The 20,153-nt window shown below is 42.9% G+C and overlaps 1 protein-coding gene across 10 annotated transcripts in view; it reads right to left on the reverse strand.

Moving 5' to 3' along the window:
- Positions 1–7,600: 7,600 nt before the first annotated feature.
- The window catches only part of CkIIalpha (casein kinase II subunit alpha), a 59,386-nt gene continuing 46,833 nt past the window's right edge, over positions 7,601–20,153 (reverse strand). For all 10 annotated transcript variants that reach the window (XM_069321938.1, XM_045725171.2, XM_045725218.2 and 7 more), the window contains 3 exons: positions 18,991–19,193; positions 14,242–14,475; positions 7,601–9,289 (listed from right to left, as the gene is read on the reverse strand). In XM_069321938.1, coding sequence (XP_069178039.1) covers positions 14,247–14,475; positions 18,991–19,193 — 432 coding nt within the window. In that variant the 3' untranslated portion in view covers positions 7,601–9,289; positions 14,242–14,246. The remainder of the gene's footprint in view (positions 9,290–14,241; positions 14,476–18,990; positions 19,194–20,153) is intronic.

Consider the following 20,153-nt stretch of genomic DNA (forward strand, 5'->3'; position numbering starts at 1 on the left):
TCATGTATACACTACACACTTGAGGAAGCCGTCCTCAACTTGAAACACCGGGATTGTCTGCCTATTCCTGAAACTTGATGCCAAGTTCGCCGTTTCACCCCTTTTGCTGGCGTATCCTATGCTTACGTGTTGCATTCTACCTCTCCTCGTCCTTCCCATCTTATTCAGTCTCTCAACTGTTTCCAGATCTTAGACCCGGAGATGCCCACCACATCATCCCCTGTTCCTTTACGTTCTGTCCCGAAGGGGCCCCCTCCTGGTTCTCCATCTGAAGTTCCCCCCCCCCCCCCCCCCCCCCTTTCTACCCAGTCTGCCATGTCTCCTGTGTCGTCTTTTCCTTCTTTCCCCAATCCTTCTTCTCATCCCCCCCCCCCTTCCCAGTCTCATGGCCCTCCACGCCGCCTGTCTGTCCAGGCTGATGTCCATCACCCTCCCAGCAATCTTCATGTTGTTCACTCCTTTCTCTTTTGAGTCAGAAATGTAAGCCTGTCTCTTCTCCGTCCTCCCTGGCAGGTAAAAAGGCATCGCTTTCTCACCCCCCAACTCTGACTCTCTCGCTCTGTCCCCTTCCATTTCGGTGGTCGGGCCCCCTTTCTCGGCTATGGAGTTTTTTTTTTTTAGCCCCCGATGCCCTCTCAGTTGCTGCTCTTGCTGAGGTGTGCTCCCCAGTTTCTGCCCCTCCCCTCTCGGTTGTCTCCTCCTCCGGACCCTACCCATCCGCCTCTGGTCTGTCCTTCCGCTCCCTTCACTCCATCCTTACTCAGTTTACCCATGCCCCCTAATCTTAATTTTACTAACCCAGATCCTGATCCTGAGCTTATTTAACATACTGTGTTCTTCTTTACCTCTGTTTCTTCATTGTTCTCTGTTGCTGTCCTTTGTCTTTTTGATAATATATATTCTCCAATGGAATATTTGTGGATTTTATGCCAACTTCCATGAACTCCAACTTCTGATTACACAGTTTTCATCACTTTGTGTTTGTCTCCAGGAACTGATGCTTGTTGCTCGTCCTGGTCACTTTTGTGGTTATTCCTTTCTTTCTCTCCCCCCAGCTCTTACTGGGGCCCATAACTCCACTGCTCTCTTGATTCATACTGATATTCCCTTCGTCTCCCTACTGTTTCCATCGCCTATACATTGTTATGCTGCCCGTGTTTTTGTGAGTAAATGGTATACAGTCTGTTCCATTTACCTTTCCCCCCAAATGTCCCGCTTTCCCTTTCTGATCTTAAGCACCTCCAGGACTCCTTGCCAGAGCCAGTGCTCCTGTTGGGTGATTTCAACTGTCGACACACCCTTTGGGGTGATGTTCTGACAAACACCCGAGGCCGCCGTCTCGAACCGTTCGTCCTCTCTTCTGAATTCTGGTGAGCTCACCCATGTGGACTCTCGAACTCGCACCCTTTAATTGTCTTGATCTTTCTCTCTGCTCGTCATCCCTTTACTTAGATCTCACGTGACAGGTTCTTGAAGACCTCCATAACATTGACCATTTCCCCATCTTTATTTCCTTTTCTCTTTTCACCCTCCCATTTCCTTCCCTAGGTGGCAGTTTGCCAAAGTTGACTGGAACCTATTCACCCTCCGTTCCACTCTCACTGACCTCTCCTCTCTGCCTCTTCCTTGTGCCCTCCTCCTTTTCCTTGATGCCATCTTCGATGCTACCCTATGATCTATTCCTCGCTCTCCCTCCCGCGGGACATGGAAGTGTGTTCCCTGGTGGAATGCAGACTGTGCTCTGGCTGTCCGCTGTAAGCGTGCAGCCTGGAAGAGACACCGACGCCGACAGATAGCAACATCAGCAGCATATGCCAGGTTGGGTAACATAAGAACGGCATTTAGACACTTGTGCAAGGAATCATTCAGAACTCTGTATAACACCAATGTCAGACCAATCCTGGAGTGTGTAGCCCCAGCATGGAGTCCATATCTAATCAAGCATAAGACTAAACTGGAAAGATTTCAAAGGTTTGCCACCAGACTAGTACCCGGGCTGAGAGGTATGAGCTACGAGGAGAGACTACGGGAATTAAACCTCACGTCGCTAGAAGACAGAAGAGTTAGGGGAGATATGATCACCATTTACAAGATTCTCAGAGGAATTGACAGGGATAGATAAAGACAGGCTATTTAACACAAGGGGCACACGCACTAGGGGACACAGGTGGAAACTGAGTGGCCAAATGAGCCACAGAGATATTAGAAATAATTTTGTTTAGTGTCACAGTGGTTGACAAATGGAATGCATTAGGCAGTGATGTGGTGGAGGCTGACTCCATACACATTTTCAAGTGTAGATATGGTAGTCCAATAGGCTCAGGGAACCTGTACACCAGTTGATTGACAGTTGAGAGGCGGGACCAAAGAGCCAGAGTTCAACCCCTACAAGCACAAATAGGTGAGTACAGCAGTCATAGATATAAACTAGCTAAACACAGATGCCGAAGAAATATAAGAAAATTCACTTTCGCAAACAGAGTGGTAGACGGTTGGAACAAGTTAGGTGAGAAGGTGGTGGAGGCCAAGACCGTCAGTAGTTTCAAAGCGTTATATTTTTTTTTTTTTTTTTTTTTTTTTTTTTTTTTTTTTTTTTGAGATATATACAAGAGTTGTTACATTCATGTACAGCCACTAGTACGCGTAGCGTTTCGGGCAGGTCCCTGGAATACGATCCCCTGCCGCGAAGAATCGTTTTTTCATCCAAGTACACATTTTACTGTGGCGTTAAACAGAGGCTACAGTTAAGGAATTGCGCCCAGTAAATCCTCCCCGGCCAGGATACGAACCCATGACATAGCGCTCGCGGAACGCCAGGCGAGTGTCTTACCACTACACCACGGAGACTGTAAACAATATGACAATATGTAATATGACAGAGTGCTGGGAAGACGGGACACCACGAGCGTAGCTCTCATCCTGTAACTACACTTAAGTAATTACAGCTGATTCATTTATTCTGTTTCGGAAAGCAAGTGCGGTGGCCCGTAGGACCATTCGTATAGCTAAGCGTGAGAGTTGGAAATCTTACCTTTCCATTATTCCACCGATACTCCGCCACCGCAGATCTGGAAGAAGATTCTCAAGATTGCGGGTAAGTTCATTCCAGATATCTCGCCGGTTCTTCACCTCCGTGGTACTCTTGTGGCGGACCCAGTGCAAATTGCGACCGAACTGCGTTCCCACTTTTCTTGTTAGCTCTGGTTCTAATCTTCCTCAATCCATCCTTCCTTCGTAAGCCCATTCTTGAATCTCATCCCTTAGATTTCCACACTCATCTCCGCCTTCCCTATAACGATCCCTTTCTCTCTCTCTCTCTCTCTCTGAGCTTCAGTCTGCCCTTGCCCTCTGCGGTTCCAAGGCAGCGGGCTCGGATGAAGTTCATTATGAGATGCTTCGCCATCTCCCTCCTTGCACGTCTCGGTATTTACCGAGTCTGTATAATCAGGTCTGGGAATCGTCGTCAGTCCCTGAGGACTGGCTCGATGCCGTTGTACTGTCTATTCAGAAACCAGGGTCTCTCGGGACATCCCCTAAGGACTTCCGCCCTATTGCACTCACGAGTTGTGCCTGCAAACTCTTTGAGCGTATGGTAAATGTTCGTCTGATGTGGTTCTTGGAACACCATCACCACCTCTCTCTTTCTCAATTTGGTGTTCGGAAGTGCCGTAGCACAACTGATGTTCTAGTGAACTGGAAGCACTATATTCGTGCTGCTTTTGCTGCAAAGACCTCCGTTGTTGCTCTCCTTTTTGACCTGGAAAAGGCTTATGACACAACCTGGAGATACATATTTCCTCTTCACCACCTTCCTCTTTCTGTCCGTTTGTCTCGCTTACAAGATTCTCTCTCGGTTCGTATTACCAATGTTTCTCCTCGTATTGTTCTGTCCTTGCCCCCGTAGAGGGTCCCCCTTCCCAAATTTTGTACTTCCCTGACCCGCATCATTAAAGCTTTTATCCCTTCCTACAGTTCTGAAACGCCTTTTCCTTTAGCACTCTTCTTCACACTCCCACTCCATCTTCCATCTTCACAGATGGGTCTAAGTCTACTGACGGTGTGGGCTACTCTGTTGTTTTTCCTGACCACACTTGTGTGTGTCGCCTTCCTTTGGAGGCTAGCATCTTCACAGCAGAACTTTATGCTATTCTCTATGCTCTTTGTCTCCCGCTTTCTCGTTGTCAGTCCTCCTTTGTGGTTGTAGTTGACTCTAAGTGCCCTCATGGCTTTGGGGGGTCCTTTAATTCGGTCCACCCAGTGGTCATCGAGATTCAACATTGGCTGTGTCTTATCTCCAGTAAATTTAAGTCGGTAAGAGTTTTGCTGGGTTCCCAGCCATGTTGGTGTCTTTAAATAAGCATGCGGATGCTGCTGCTAAGGAAGCTATCCACACTTGTCCCATCTCCCATAAAGGTATTCCTCCATCCTTGCCTGTTGGCAGGGTTGTTGGTCTTTTGTTACTGGTAACAAACTGCATACTCTTAAGTCGTGTGTCCTTCCTCCTACCACTAACCGGCAGTGGGAAATGGCTCTGGCTAGGTTACGTATTGGCCATACACGTTTAACTCACTGTCACTTAATATAGTGCCGCCCTTCTCCTTATTGTCCAAATTGCATTGTTCCCTCTTATGGTCATGCACATTCTCGTTGAATGTCCCGACTTCCAGGATGAGCATGTCTTGCTTTCCAACCATCCCTCACGGTCGACTGTCCTTCAATAGCATTCTTGGTGAATCCGATACTTTTGATATAGTTTGCCTTATGCGTTTGTTCTCGTATCAGCATCTTTGGTGATATTTAGCGCCCTCTGATTACTCCGCACATTTGGTGGTGCTACATAGCCTTCCTGGTTTGGTGCCTTCTTTTGATAATTACTTACTATGCTTATGCATTGCATCGCACTACTTTCCCAACATTCCCTTCCTCAGTTTTTGCAACCGTCCTGACTCACGACACACTCCCAACTCCTCTATCTTCGTTAGCTTCACCCATGTGCCCCATCCCGAGACGGGGGGGGGGGGGGGGGGGAACAGGTACAGACTGAAATAAACACGCACAGAGATAGAAATACACGCACAAAATACTTTATTAATGAGCGTACAGATGCTGCTGCTAAGATGGTTATCCATACTTTTACTATTTCCTGCAAGGGCTTTCCTTATTCCGACTTCTACCTAGTCAGTCATTCCTCAATCCATGCCCGTTGGTCTTCTATTACTGGTAACAAACTGCATGCTCTTAATTAAGGGTAATCTGTCCCCTTAGCCTTCCTCCTAAAACCGTAACCAGCGGTGGGAAACAGCTCTGGCGAGGTTACGCAATGCCCATACATGTACAACTCACGAACACTTTAACCCTTTAACTGCGCAACGCGCCTGCAGGCCCAGGCTTCGGGTTCGCAAAGAGCCTCCGGGTGGTTTTATTTTTCACGTCCCATTTAAAACTCCCACGGCTACATGGGGTTCACATCAGCTTCCTCAGGGCTCTTGTAATTAGACGCCATCTTTAAAAAAAATCATGGTCCACATTGCCGGGTGTCATAGCCTCAGTAGTGAGTGAGCCACCAAGGCTGGCGCTCGCAGCATGAGCGCACAGCACTGCTGTTCAGCGTGTGACCACAGCATCGCCTAATATTGTCAATATATATATATATATAATTGTTTTATTTAGCCATGATAGTATTATAGAAGAGCCCGAGTGTGATAATGACTGGGTACAATGTTCAAATATCAGTGATTCAATGCTGTTCACGATGTTCACAGCGCTAGCCACAGCACCACAGCATTATTTCGTCCATCTAGGAATCTTCAAACTACTTTTTAGGTTCCTTTTCAAAATAAACTTGTGGTCAATTATTCATTTACAGGTATTAGTGACCAGGATTGTGGTTATAATTAGCGTTGTGCGTAGGAAGGAGGAATTTTGGTGAGGAAGGGAGATAATTGAGGTAGCCTCACTGTGTGGCAGTAACTCTTGTTTCGCTCGCCTTCGTGGTTCGCTATGGGGAACACACATGTACATGGGTATATACAGTGTGTGTGAATAGTGTAATAACAGTACCAGGAGTATGTTGTGAGGAGCTATTTTGGTGAGGGAGGTGACGTCGTAATCGTGGCGTCGTCTGCTGTCTGATTTGTCATGCAGTGTATGGTGGCCACTGTACTGTTTGGACACAATACTGGCTTACTTGCATAGTTCTGGTAAATAAAACCTGTAGATAGGTATATATAACATGTGTAATTAGTGTATAAGAACAATAACAAAGGTGGGAGGAGCAATGTTGGCGAGTAAGATGTTGGAGGGAGGAGGGAGGGCTGGCTGGGTGTGGCTGCTCACACTCGCGGTGTTCTGAGTGTTGATGGTGAATGTATACAGTGTGTGACAGTGTATACATATGTTGTAAATATACATAAAAGAACATTTTCATGTGACATTTTTCATTTTCATTGGGTGTGAATAACTATGATTTGGAGGAGTAATGTTGGTGAATACAATGTTGGAGGAGTGAGGGAAGGCTGGCTGGGTTTGACAGCTCACACTCGCGGTGTTCTGAATGTGTTGATGGTGAATGTATATAGTGTGTGACTGTTTATTCTGTAAATAGATTGTATATATACATAAATTAGCATGATACATGGTAAATATGTGCAACATATGTGTACACAAGTGTCATGCACGTAACACAGTGTCTTCGGACAGTACGGATGTTTTACTGCCATAATATAGTGTACGTGTTCATTATATATATTATTAAAAACAAATAAAATGTATTTGGAACTGTGCGCAAAAAATGAACAAAAATATATTCGCGGCAACTCGCGTGCCCCACCCCAGGAGCATACTGCTCTGGCGCATGGGGAATGATGACGTCACGCCCCACCTTTCGGACCCCATAGCAGCCAAAGTAAGTACAATTTCGAACTTCCGTTGCTATACCCATATACAGGGAGGGGTTTTTGACACTTTCAGAAGAAAATAGAATTTTTTCCAGAGGTTTCATTTCTTGCAAACTGGGGGGGAGGGGGGGGAGAAGTCATATTTATAGGCTGCGCAGTTAAAGGGTTAAGGAGCAGGGCAACGCTCCATTTATTTGGAACTACATTGTCCATCCTACAATCGTGCATATCCTTGTTAGATGCCCAGATTTTCAGGATGTGCACGTCTTGGTTTCCAACTGTACCTAGATAGAATCCTTGGCGAATCGAATACCTTTGATATCACACCTTGTGCATCTTGCTTTCGTATTGGCATACTTAGTGCAAAAGTGGTCACTCCCTCCAATACTCAAACGCCATATTGAATATCCTGCACTTTTGGTGTTACACAGTCTCCCAGGTTTGGCACCTTTTGATAATTACTTGCACACAAAACAAGAAATTTAGTTATACTGTACTATGGCACAATACTAGATTATACACAATTAAAAAATTTATGTTTAAAACATACTAGTTCTTTCCTGCAACTTGTAAAAAAAATTAAGTACATTATAATCAATACTAGTCATCTACAGCAATTATCTAATAAAATTAGTAAGCTAAATTTACCAAAATAAATGACTACAGTAATCTCAAAGTTGGATTAGCTATTAATAAAATGAGTATTCAATTAAAATTTATTTTTATGTAATGTTTGGTAAAAATTACAATTATAGACCAGCTAAATTACTAAAATAAAGGTCTGGCCTTGCAATAATAAAAATATCTCCACATTACACTGGGTTGTAATGAGTTTTTCAAACTGCAGAAATCAGTTTTATTCAATATTTCCATAGCAAAAAAAATGCCCTCTTCATATTGCATTAATTGTTACACTTGTTATAACATTCAAATAATTTGATATTTTCCAGTTAATAAATATAATTGCAAAATTTCCTAAGTTAATACAACTCATAATACATGGATTACAAGTAAACATTACTCGTAATACATGATTACAGCCACTCTGAAATTAAAATTTATGAACACTGCCAACACACCTTAAATGCAACATACATTCAAAACTTTAAAATTTTTATTACACAATATACAATAAGAAAACCAATGTGTGTTGACAAACTGTAACATTTTTCTGATGTATAATTTATATATTTCTTTATAATCTGTTCAAAGATCCTTCAGTGCCAAGAAACCATTTAAAGACAATGCACATTTGCTAGTTTTCTTACACCTCATTTTTTTAATCTAAATATTCAGGGAATAACATGACACGAGGCAGCCATCATGGCTAAATGTAGTTCCATACCCTTGGGGCAACATTATGTTTCAAGGTGAACAAAACACAAGTACTTACAACATTTTAATAACCATAAGAAATAGGGATTTCCTTGAGAGCACTTACATTGAACATAGTTCAATCACTCACAAAGTGTGTTCACCAGAATTTGGCTTGAAATGACTGATAACTAATCTTTAATATTTTTTTAAATAACTGTTACTCCACAAACTGCAACAAAAATTTTGTAACATCCTTAAGTTAGTCCAAATGAAAGATGAGTTATTTACAAGCATGATAATCCTTATATGATATACCATCTTCCAGTGCATGGAATACTTCTATAATAACTGCACCGATACAGAAATATTTTCTGCCCATTTTGGTTGCATCAGTCCACTTAAGTCATCCTCAAGACCAGTCTTAGTGGTAGCTGCAGATATATGCTAGTTATTTTTTATAAAAAATATATTAATAAAATGGTCCATGATCAATATTAACATCCAGGAAAGTTCACTGCCAAAAATCAAATACTGTAAAAGCAACTAATTGAGCTTTATTAAAAAAAAAATTAAATTAAACCATACTACTGAGGACAGCCAATGATCAAGTGATTCACTTTAAGCATGAATCACATTTTCAAAACAAATCTTCGGATCAATGACTTGATTTGCATATCTTTCATATTCAACAATCTAGTTTAATAAGCAAGTTCTACTGAACAAAAAACAGTCATCTGATTTCCTGAAGTATCATTCAGCACTGTTTCAAGCCTTTGTGATTTTCAAAGTCATAAGGATGTTTAAGCGAGTCATCCCTTGTGTACCATTTTACACACCCACACACACATCATATACTGCTTACACTTGATCATATATATAATATAAATATATAATATATACAATCAGTGGTGGCTCTGTGTTCCAAATCTTAACAAGTTGAGGCTGGGTAAGTGGCACAAGACCCTTGGTGATCAGTGCAGCACTCACAAAGCACAAGCTGCAAGGCCCAGACTCCAGGGCAGTTCCACATAAGGCTGGTTAACTTATGTTCCACTTAATGGTGGATGCATCAGTACCTGCCAGTACAAAACTAGTTAGAAAGGAAAGTATTTTACTGATATCTAACTAAATGTGTTTGCATTACCAAATAATATTTGATAAAGTTAGAACTTTAGCAAACAATAGTGGATTATATTCTGTACCCACACATTTATGTAGATTTACACATTATCTGAATAGAATTTGATCAAAGCATGTTTCTCTTGTATCCAGTCTGAATCAGGATACAAAAAAGTACTGTATTCTATAATTTAGAAGAAAAAGTAATTAATATACCGATAAAACACAGTTCAGTGGTACCTTCATTTACAAATTTAATCTGTTCCCAGAGACAGCTTATAACCTGAAAATTTGTAACCAGAAACAAATCTTCCCGTAAGAAATGTAAATTTAAAATCTGTTCCACACCCCCAAAAATATTAACTTTCAAAATACATTTCATACATAATAAACACAAATATTTTGTACTATAATATGTTCAAGTTATAGCTTACCTATATTGATGACTTGTTAGCTTATGGAAGACGGTTAGGAGGAGGAAAGTGGGGGAGGAGTCCCCCTTTCCATTATAACATCAGGCAGTGATGACTTCTCTGGGGTTCGTTCGTTCTCTCTCTCCCCCTCCCTCCCCCCACATCCCCTCCTCTCTCTCTCCCCCCCCTCTCTCTCTCTCCCCCCCCCCTCTCTCTCTCTCTCCCCCTTCTCTCTCTCCATGTTTATCATCCCCTCCCCCTCTCTCTCGTCCTCCCCCTCCCTCCCTCTCTCTCCCCCCCCCCCCCCCCCCTCTCTCTCTCTCTCTCTCTCTCGTCCCCTCTCTTTCTCTTTTCTCTCTCTCTCTCACTCACATTTTGCCTGCATACCACTAGGACCTGGTTGTGGCTCGCTACTTGCTCATCTCATTAAGGATGAGCAAGAGCATTCCATAGAGACTTTCCTCTATGGTGATTTTCAAAGGTTGAACCGTACCACTGACTTTCTTGGGACCCATGACATGGTATAAAATAATTACTTTTATACTTAGAAACCAAAAAAAAGCTGAAAAACAATTATATTCTTTACAAAAAATTCAAGCACGATCGTCACTACGTGGGAAGCACCATTAAACCGAGGCGCAGTTGCCCGTTCCACCAGGAACCACGAGCTCAGTCGACCCATACCTGTATCAACAAACTCGCAACTTGAGGCAAAGCTCGTCAACCAAATAGAATTTTTTTTTAAGGAATTGAGCTTATAGCCCGAAAAATTCGTAAATAGGGGCATTCGTAAGCCGAGGTTCCACTACTTTTTAAATTTTGGAATGAATCCAGAACCAAATCAATCAGGATTTTCATGATTGTGAGTAACTATTTTTAGGGTCTGCAGAGTTAGTGGTAAGGGAAGAATACAAATGAGGTGGTAAGTACTGGGAGTATGGATAGAGCAATAAAATTGGTTATTATTCTGATATAAAAAATGGCAAATGCAATAGTTGAGGAATTCACAAAACAGATAAACAAAATAGAGAATAGCCTCTATAATCTGGCCTAACCAATACCTAATATCTTCCTTGCAGACTTCAACCTGCCCAGTCTGAGATGGAGAATAGCAAACAATATTATACAGGGGAAATTTATCTGAAAATAACCAAAAGGTTTAGAACTAGATTGTGACAAATTTTCACTTAACCAGCAGATAATGGAGCCAACTAGGAACAAAAATAATCTACATTTGATCTTCACAAACAATGATGACAATCAGGGACATTACAATCACATACCACATACTCAAATCACAAGCTCATTGAAGTGCAAACTAACATCAATACAGTTCTCTAAACACACTGCCCGCAGTGCACCACAAGGTAAGACGCACGATGCCCGTGAGTGGACAATCACACTCCAATGTTTATAATCTTTACAGTTTCTTCACCTCAATTTTTGTGCTATGTCATTCATTTACATATCAAATTGTTCGCAATAGAGTTTAGATAATATATGGATACTAGATAATATATCTAGTAATATATCTTACTATTTAGATAATATATCTAGTAATATATCTTACTATTTAGATAATATATCTATTATAAATATATCTATATCTAGTTTGGATAATATTATATATAATATAATGACCTTAAATATGCAAGATTGCCAATAACATAAAATACTGTACATCGTCATGTGAAAAACAATCCGGATTTTTGTCATTGTTTACAGTAGTTATTCATTCCCTACATTGTGTTTGTTACACTATATCATTCGCTTATGTGTTGTTTCATATTTATAAATGCAGTAACAAAATATACATGCAGTAAAACAACCAGAACGGGCACTTATTTCAACTCAAGGGTAGGGAAGGTGGGTGGGTGGCCACCCACGCAACAGTGTAGTGATGGCACGTGGGGTATAGAGAATGGGAAGACGTTGGCACGCATTTTAAAACAAGTCCCATAATAATTGGGCAATAAATGGAATTGACAAATATTTTAATTTTGGACGGTATTGTCGTCATCCCGCAAAATATTTGTTTTGATTTTAGGACAACAATAACGTTTTCCAGCAGGGAAAGGGTTAACACTTTGCCTCCACCACCAGCGCGCATGCCCCAGCCTACCTCAAGTGGGGCCGGGCATTCCATGTCAGCGCGTGGCTAGACTAAAATGTGTATACTCTCTTCAGTTTTCTCGCTTCAATTTTCATGTTTCGTCATTCAGTTTCATATCAATATGCTCGCAATAGAATTCCTTACAGGAGTATATGCATACAAGGTCCAAAAGCCTGGTGTGCCATTCGCACCAAACCCAAAAATCGGCCAAGCATTACCCGTGAGCGCTCAAGAGAAGTAAAATATGTACAGTATACTCTTCAATTTTCTCACCTCAATTTGTGTTACGTCGTTCATTTTTTGAATCAATGTGTTTGCAATAGAATTCCCTACATGGGCATTCGCATGCAAGGTCCAAATGTCCGGCGCACCCGACCCGCAGCAAAGCTGAAAGACGGCCAAGTGTTACCCGTGAGCAAGCAGCCATTGGCACACCCGCAACACCTGTACACAAATGTGTATGCTCTCTTCAGTTTTCTCACCTCAATTTTCGTTGTACGTCTTTCATTTTGGCATCAAATTGTTCACAATAGAATTCCCTACAGGATTATATGCACGTAAAGTCAAAACAGTTGGCATGCCACCTGCAGCAAACTCGAAAATCGGCCAAGCATTTCCTGTGAGCGAGCACCCATCCGCACATCTATGACCTCATGTTCTTAAAGTGCCAGATTTCCCGAGACCTGGAATTTTAAGAACAAGAGGTCATAGATTTGAATTAGCTAAACACATATGCCGAAGAAATAAAAGAAAATTCACTTTCGCAAACAGTGGTAGACGGTTGGAACAAGTTAGGTGAGAAGGTGGTGGAGGCCAAGACCGTTAATAGTTTCAAAGCGTTATATGACAGAGTGCTGGGAAGATGGGACACCACGAGCGTAGCTCTCATCCTGTAACTACACTTGGGTAATTACACTTTGGTAATTACACCCACAACACCCGCACTAAAATGTGTTTTCTCGCATCAATTTTCGTGTTACATTGTTCATTTTGGTATCAATTTGTTCGCAATAGATTTTTCTAAAGGAATATATGTATATAAGATAAAAATAAACATGTGCGCTACCCACAGCAAACTAGAAAGTCCGCTGAGCATTACCCATGAGCAAGCACTCATCTGCACACCAATGGTAAAATGATTGGGGGGGGGGGGATATTTGGACTGTATATGAATATAACCCTGTAGGGAATTCTATTGTGAACAAATTGATACCACTTTGCATGATGTATAACGAGAATTTAGGTGAGAAACCCAGAACACACACATTTTGGTGGTGTCGCCCGCTCACGGGTAACCCTCAGCCGATTTGGGAGTTTGGTGCGGGTGGCACACCAGGCTTTTAGACTTCATATGTATATTTCCATGTAGGGAATTTTATTGCGAACAAAAAGATGCCAAAATTAACGGCTTTAGACAAAAATTGAGGTGAGAAAACTTAAGAGTATAAATATTTGAGTCTGGCCGAGCTCTCATGGCCAATACTCGGCGCACCTCGAGGTAGTCTAGTGAGCAAACGGTGGGGACGGGAAAGTGTTAAGCAACGTTCTCCACCTCAGGAGTCCTGGCCTATCACAGACAAACTCTGGAACACGAGAAGATATCCGTCAGTGCAAGGGCAATACTGGCGGGCACCCCTGTGAAGAAACCCAGAGCACATGCAGCCCAAAGCACAACAAAGCCAGATAAACATGCACATGTAGCAAAAACTGAAAAATATAACACAGATCAATTTTCCCCACATAAATAAGTCTAAGGACAGCACATACTTAGCTTGAAGCAGAGCGTGCCACATCTGAAAGTCAGAAATAGGACTACAAAGACATCACCAAAAGAACTGGCAAGAAGGTTGGCTACATGCAGAAGTGCAGAAGTCAGGCTGCCTAGTCATGGTATTCGGTACTCCGAGTTTAGCGCTAATTTTGAATGTTTTATTTTGTGTGAATTGCTTGCAAAGCTGTTTGGCACTTGAGGCTTTGGGCTTTGTTAACTCTTCAGTTGTCTGTAAAGCTTTGCCAACTATATGGATGTTTTCCTGATGGTGGGGGTGTTTTGCCACTTGCTCTCTCTGCCTCTGAGGGGAGGGGGCCAAGTTATAGCTCTAGGCCTTGTGAGCCAAACAGAACTCTTGCATCTGATGACTCATTTGCATAGAGCAATCTCAGCGAAATAGCTTCAGGAAAATACTAAAGGATCCCCCAGATATGGGTACTAAACATGCATCCACCTGTACTAATGACTTGTAAAAAGCATAAAACCAGGAAATGACAAACATAAATGTGGCCTTAATTTTTAAACCTATATAAAAGTGGATCATATTAAATCTCACCATCTAGATCCAGTTTACTGTATTTGGAGAAAGACTAGTGACGAAATAATACTCACCATTTCTACTCTGCCACCCCAGTCAGAGCAGGAGGAGCAGGTGTTGGTGAGCTCATGTGGCGACCTTGTTCCTTTACAATAGGGTAGAAATATGGATGTTCCATAGCTTCATGAGCCGTGAGGCGCTCTTGGTGGTCATATCGTAGTAATTTGTCCAAAAAGTCAAGAGCTTCTGGTGATACTAAGTGTTGATTTTCACTATGGACAAACCTTTCCCATCGCTTCCGTGAATGCCTGAAAAATAATTATTTTTAACACACAAAAAGCCTTCCCAAACCAGTTCTTAAGAATTTTCATATGAATTTCTTATGTTCATGATAACACACATTTACACTTCACTGTCACAATCAATCATTAGCACCCCCCCACTTTTCCACATTCATAAAGCACAAAGCTCAGAGGAATGGTGAAAAAGTTATAGCTATTAAAAAAATTTCACTGGTCCATTTATTATATAATTCACACTATGTGGTAGCATCACATAAACAAGCAACATACAACAGTTATTTAATGCAGCTCCCCCAATGCTTCACGAGACCAGGACACAATACTCTGAATTAATATATACAGTACAGCAACAATACATTCACTTTTTCCCTCTCAACTGCTTCACCACAGTCTTGTCCCTTAAATTATCACATACGTTCTTCACACTGTCCACCCTTTCTCACATGCTCACATATCCACTTTTCTTTCTGCCTTCTTTCACTTCCAACTCTCTAATTTATTTAACACACAATCAGTTTGCCATCATCTCTTCTAGTAATCTGTTTAACTCCAAATACTTGCTTGGCATTATTTACAAATAATAATGATTTAATATCAAGTGCAATTGGACCATGCAAAAAATACAATATTTGTTTTATTATCTGGAATAAAAGGTTCCAGATAGTTTTGCAGTCAGAGGGTTAAAAAAAATAAAAAAAAAGAAATTCAGAAAAAAAATAAAAACAATTGAATGTAATGAAACTCCATTTTCTGGGCGAGACACTGAGGCTCCCCAGAACTACACTGGGCTGATGTGAGAATATTAGACGGTGGCACCCATCAATCAATGGAGTTCTAGCCTACCGGGGACCACGAGCCAGAACCTGGCCCCCCTCAGAGGCATGAAAAGCAATGGTTTATAGACAATTCCCCCCCCCCCATGTTGTTGGAAGCAGCCTTTGTCTGCCATCTACCAGGTCAGGCACCCAGAAAGGTAGGAATCCCAAAACAAATTACATCTGGTTAAAAATTGCAAACTAAAAGCCGAACGAGCAAGCTCCCCAATCAGAAAACAAGCAATTAAAACAAGCACAAGCGCTTCGCTGTCTGCGCAGTTCCTCCCTCCCCTCCAGCTCCCCCCAACCCCTGTTCAGAGGCTAAATATAAAAAATGCAAAAAAAAAACTGCTGGCCTGAGGGAAGAATGCCGGGGAGCCTCCAGGTCTCACTCTGAAAATGACGTTTCATTACATGGCATCTGGGTCCAAAAATGCAAAAATGAAAACTCGTTCGATTTCAATCAAACTTTTTTGACAAGTTCTATACGAAAAGTGTTTCATCTGGTCCAAGTTTCGGCATCGTAGCATAAATAGGAAGGGAGAAAAAAAATATTGAAGTAGTTGTGAAAATTATTCCAAAATGGTCAAAATCGATTATCAATCAAAAGTGTCAACTGAAATCATAGCTATGACTCTTTGCTATCACAATAGCATATATTAAACAAATATTATAATTAGTTTAATTGGAAAAAAATTAAGAATTTTTTATTTTTGGGGGAACTTTGAACATTTGTATTAGGAAAACTAAAGATGTTTTGGAAATTCTAAACCTTTATTTATTATTACAAGGAGTGCCGGACCAACCGGGCTGTGGTGGGTATGTGGGCCTGCGGGCCGCTCCAAGCAACAGCCTGGTGGACCAAACTCTCACAAGTCAAGCCTGGCCTCGGGCCGGGCTTGGGGAGTAGAAGAACTCCCAGAACCCCATCAACCAGGTATCAACCAGGTATATGCTAATGTGTCAGAAAAGTGTCACAATAATTATATCTGAAACGTGTGTTCTGAAGTGTAGACTTGAAAATGTGTAAAAAACGTTGAAAAAAAAAATCTCCCTTTCTATTTACGCTGCAGTACTAAAACTTGGGACAATTTCAGCACTTTCCATATACAACTAGTCAAATAATATTGGTTGACATTGAACAACTTTTCCAACACCAACCAGATGGCTCCTGGTTTTCTGTGGAGAGCCCCTTCGGTTCCCCCGAGCTACCTAACCAAAGATAAAGTAAAAGAGGAACTTACCCGGGAGGCATCCGCCACTCGCTCCTCAACTCGAAGTCGAGACAACTGGCTGCAACCCAAGGCTACACGCGCTCGAGAAGGGCCAGGAAGATTAACGAGGTATCGTGCAGCAAGGATCCTGTTCGACCTGCAAAAGCCCTGTGCCTGAATGTCACCCCAGGACATATTTCCAAAAACACCAACCAAAGCTGCGAATTTACGAACGTCGTGGGCATGGAGATAGACCGCAGGCTGCCTGGACCGAATAATCCTGCGGACAACCTGGGAGACCAGCGCCCTGGACAGGGAAGAAGGGAAGGCGAGAAGGAAAGAACAGACATCGCTTCCTTCAGAATTGGAGCAAACAACTTCATCAAGGCAGCTGATGCCTGAGCCACAGACAGGTGCACCGGACTCTGGCCAAGAACCCAGCTCCTCTGCATTCTCCTCCAGCCAATCCGAAAACAGCTCCAGCAGGAAAAAGAAGTGCAAGACCGAAGCTAAATGCCCAAGGGCGCACAAATCCTCAGCTACGAAGATGCCAAAAGGGAGGGAACAAGCACGTGAAGCTGCACCTGGCCGACATCACGAGGAAGTACAGGGGCGAGCAAGCATGCATTGAGGTGTTCCAACTCATCGGAGGTATGTTCAACAGAACACATGCCATGCCCCATCGAAAAGAAAGGGCAGTCTGCCACACATGAAGACTCCAGCACCTCGTAACGCACCCAGTAAAAAAGAAAAAAAGAGGAGCCAAACTCAAAAGAAGAAGGATCCATTATCGAGGCATAATCCAGGTCTTGCAGGAGGTAAGCCACAATGGTCTCCCGAACCTCCCTAGGCGGGATGCGAGAAGCTGAAAATATTCGGAAAGTGGGACCCGAAGCAGTGTGTGTTCAGGTGGGACCCAAACACAAAGAAACCTGGAACCAAACCCCAAGAGGAGCCAAACTCAAACTTGTATAGGGAGGGAGGATAGGAAAACTCCTTCCCCTGTAACAAGCCCCGTGCCGAAGGTACCTACACCCAAACTGAGTCAAATGGGGACCAAGCCCGCCCCCCCCCCCTCCCAAAGTCATCTCCTTTCCAGCTCCAGAATCTTCTACATCAGGACGTAGAGGATGGCTTTGGAGGAGGGCAGAGCTGTCCACCAAACCCTCTGCCCTGGATGCCGCCTGCTCCTGAATATCAGTATCAGAGGACTGGGTGAACTGGAGTACAGGCAAGGAACACCACTTGCAGGACTCTGGGGTCAAAGGTGTCATTGACTTAACAGGCAGCATGGCGGAGGCAAAGATGGTGTCACCCTGAGACAATGAGACAGTGCAACTTTCAAACTCGCACAAAGTGAGATGGGACTGAGGAAGCATCCATTGGACCAATGAGCCTAAATGGAATTTCCCAAGGCCCTTAGGCTGACTGCTAGGAGAATCCCAGGCAAGGTACTGTTAACCGGTTATCCCAGAACTACCAAGACAAACAAAAAACTGAACCCCTGCGACGTGTGCAATCACAGGGACCTAGCAGAGGGCCACCAAAATAATACAAATGGTCCCTACAGCCACACCAGGCAGACCCCCTACCAGGCAAAACAAAAGAAAAGAAACGCCTCACAAAAGCACAATGACTCCAGGAGGAAGAAAACCAACCGCTATGCGTATTATAAGACGGCTGCACAGTACCTTGTGCCCCAGGCAATGACGATACTACCTCCTACCCAAGGCCAAACAGTGTTAGGGAAAACCCCCAGCTGACCCCCCAAGGGCAGGCAATCACCGAGCAGCAAAAGAATCCTGCGGAGGTAGTCCCTGAACAGTTTGTGGAAGGTAACCCGAAACTGCAAGGGAAGTACATACAGGGCACAAGGGGAAGGTGACCCTAGGCACATGCAGCCACAGTACTTCTTGAATTACACCTAGCTCGCACACCACTGCACAGCTGACCACCACCATAAGGCTCAGCACTGGTCAAAGGATGGAACCAGAGTCGATTGATTACAATTTACCACAACAGCCTCAGAACTTGGATTGGAAGGGGAAGGGGGGGCAGGTCTGGGGGGCCCCCTTTCCCCTCCCAAGGAGCAGGGAGCTGCAGACAGCGGCACGGTGGCTGTAGTGACGTCATGCTTAGTCGCACGTTTTCTGATTGGGGTGTTCTGCTTGCTCGTTCGACTTTCGGTTTGCAATTTTTAACCAGCTGTGGTTTGTTTTGGGATTTCTACCTTTCTGGGTGCCTGACCTGGTAGATGGCAGACAGACTGCTTCCAACTACATGGGTGTGTCTATAGGCCATTACTCCTCGTGCCTCTGAGGGGGCCAGGTTCTGACTTCTTGTTCCCGGTAGGCTAGAACTCCATTGATTGCCTGTTGCCAAAGTCTAATATACACACATCAGCCCGGTATGGCTCTGGTGAGCCGAAGGGGCTCTTCACAGAAAGTAGTATGAACTAACTGCATTACTCAAATATACAATAGTTAGCTTACCTTCCAAGTATATCATTGAACCTAGGATCTAGCTCAATTTGATATTTCTCAACATATTCGTACAACTCTTCAGTTCCCAAGACCTTTGCAATGCGTACCAATTGATCATAATTATCATGACCATGGAAGAAGGGTTCTTTGCGGAATATCATACTCGCCAACATACAACCCAATGACCACATATCAAGAGAGTAATCATACATCTGAAACAAAGTGAAAATGATGTTAAGTAAATCCTATTAAATTGTAAGCGTATTGTGAAATGGTCATACACAGTGCACATGCCTTCAAGCTTGGTACAACATCCGTTCACCAGGTATCTTTCACCTCACACTCCTACCTTATAAACTGACTTTTTCCACCACACTTTTTTGTTACACAACTTGATAATGGTCCAGAATGGCCTGAATCATCATCACTTCCTTTATTTTCAAATTTCTGGATTGGTGTCCAAGTGCATAATTCTTATTTTGTACAATTGATAATGGAAATAACTAAAAAATAGTTACAAAATTGTGATGCAATATACACCAAGTTTCTGACTGAGCCCCAGACAATTCCTGAAGCTATCATCACTGATTAAATGCCTTATTACCTAGTGTCACCATTTGCCAAGTTTTTTTGCCTACCGGGGACCACAAGCCAGAACCTGGACCCATCACAGAGGCAAAGGGAGCAATGCCCTAAGATCACTTTACATATAAAGGTTATCATCTTTGCCATCACCAAGGAAGCACCCAGAAAGATAGGCGAATCAAAAACCATTGCTTGGTATAAAAAAAAATAGACTAAAGCCTCAAAAAAACGTCAAAAGAATTCTCCCAACAAGAAAAGAAACAACCAAAACAGTGAAACTAGTACCCCCACTAGCTACCTCCACCACCCATATTATTGATGGGAAGGGGAGCCAGCCCAAGAAGGCTGGGCTGACTGACTTCAGTTCTTTAATGACTGCACTGCACAGAGTGCCTTAAGGTGCTCGATTAGAGGTGAGCAGAGCGCCATAAGGCACTTTTAGGTGTAGGTAATGATTCAAAACTCCCACGGGTACACAGGGTAAACCTGTGCCTCAGGGCTTCAGTAAACAGACATCTGAAAAAAAAAACTAGTTGGCATCCATACTGGCTGTGAGTGACTCAGTACCGAGAGACCAACCAAGGCTG

The sequence above is a fragment of the Procambarus clarkii genome, chromosome 10 (assembly GCF_040958095.1).
Source record: "Procambarus clarkii isolate CNS0578487 chromosome 10, FALCON_Pclarkii_2.0, whole genome shotgun sequence".
Taxonomy (NCBI): domain Eukaryota; kingdom Metazoa; phylum Arthropoda; class Malacostraca; order Decapoda; family Cambaridae; genus Procambarus; species Procambarus clarkii.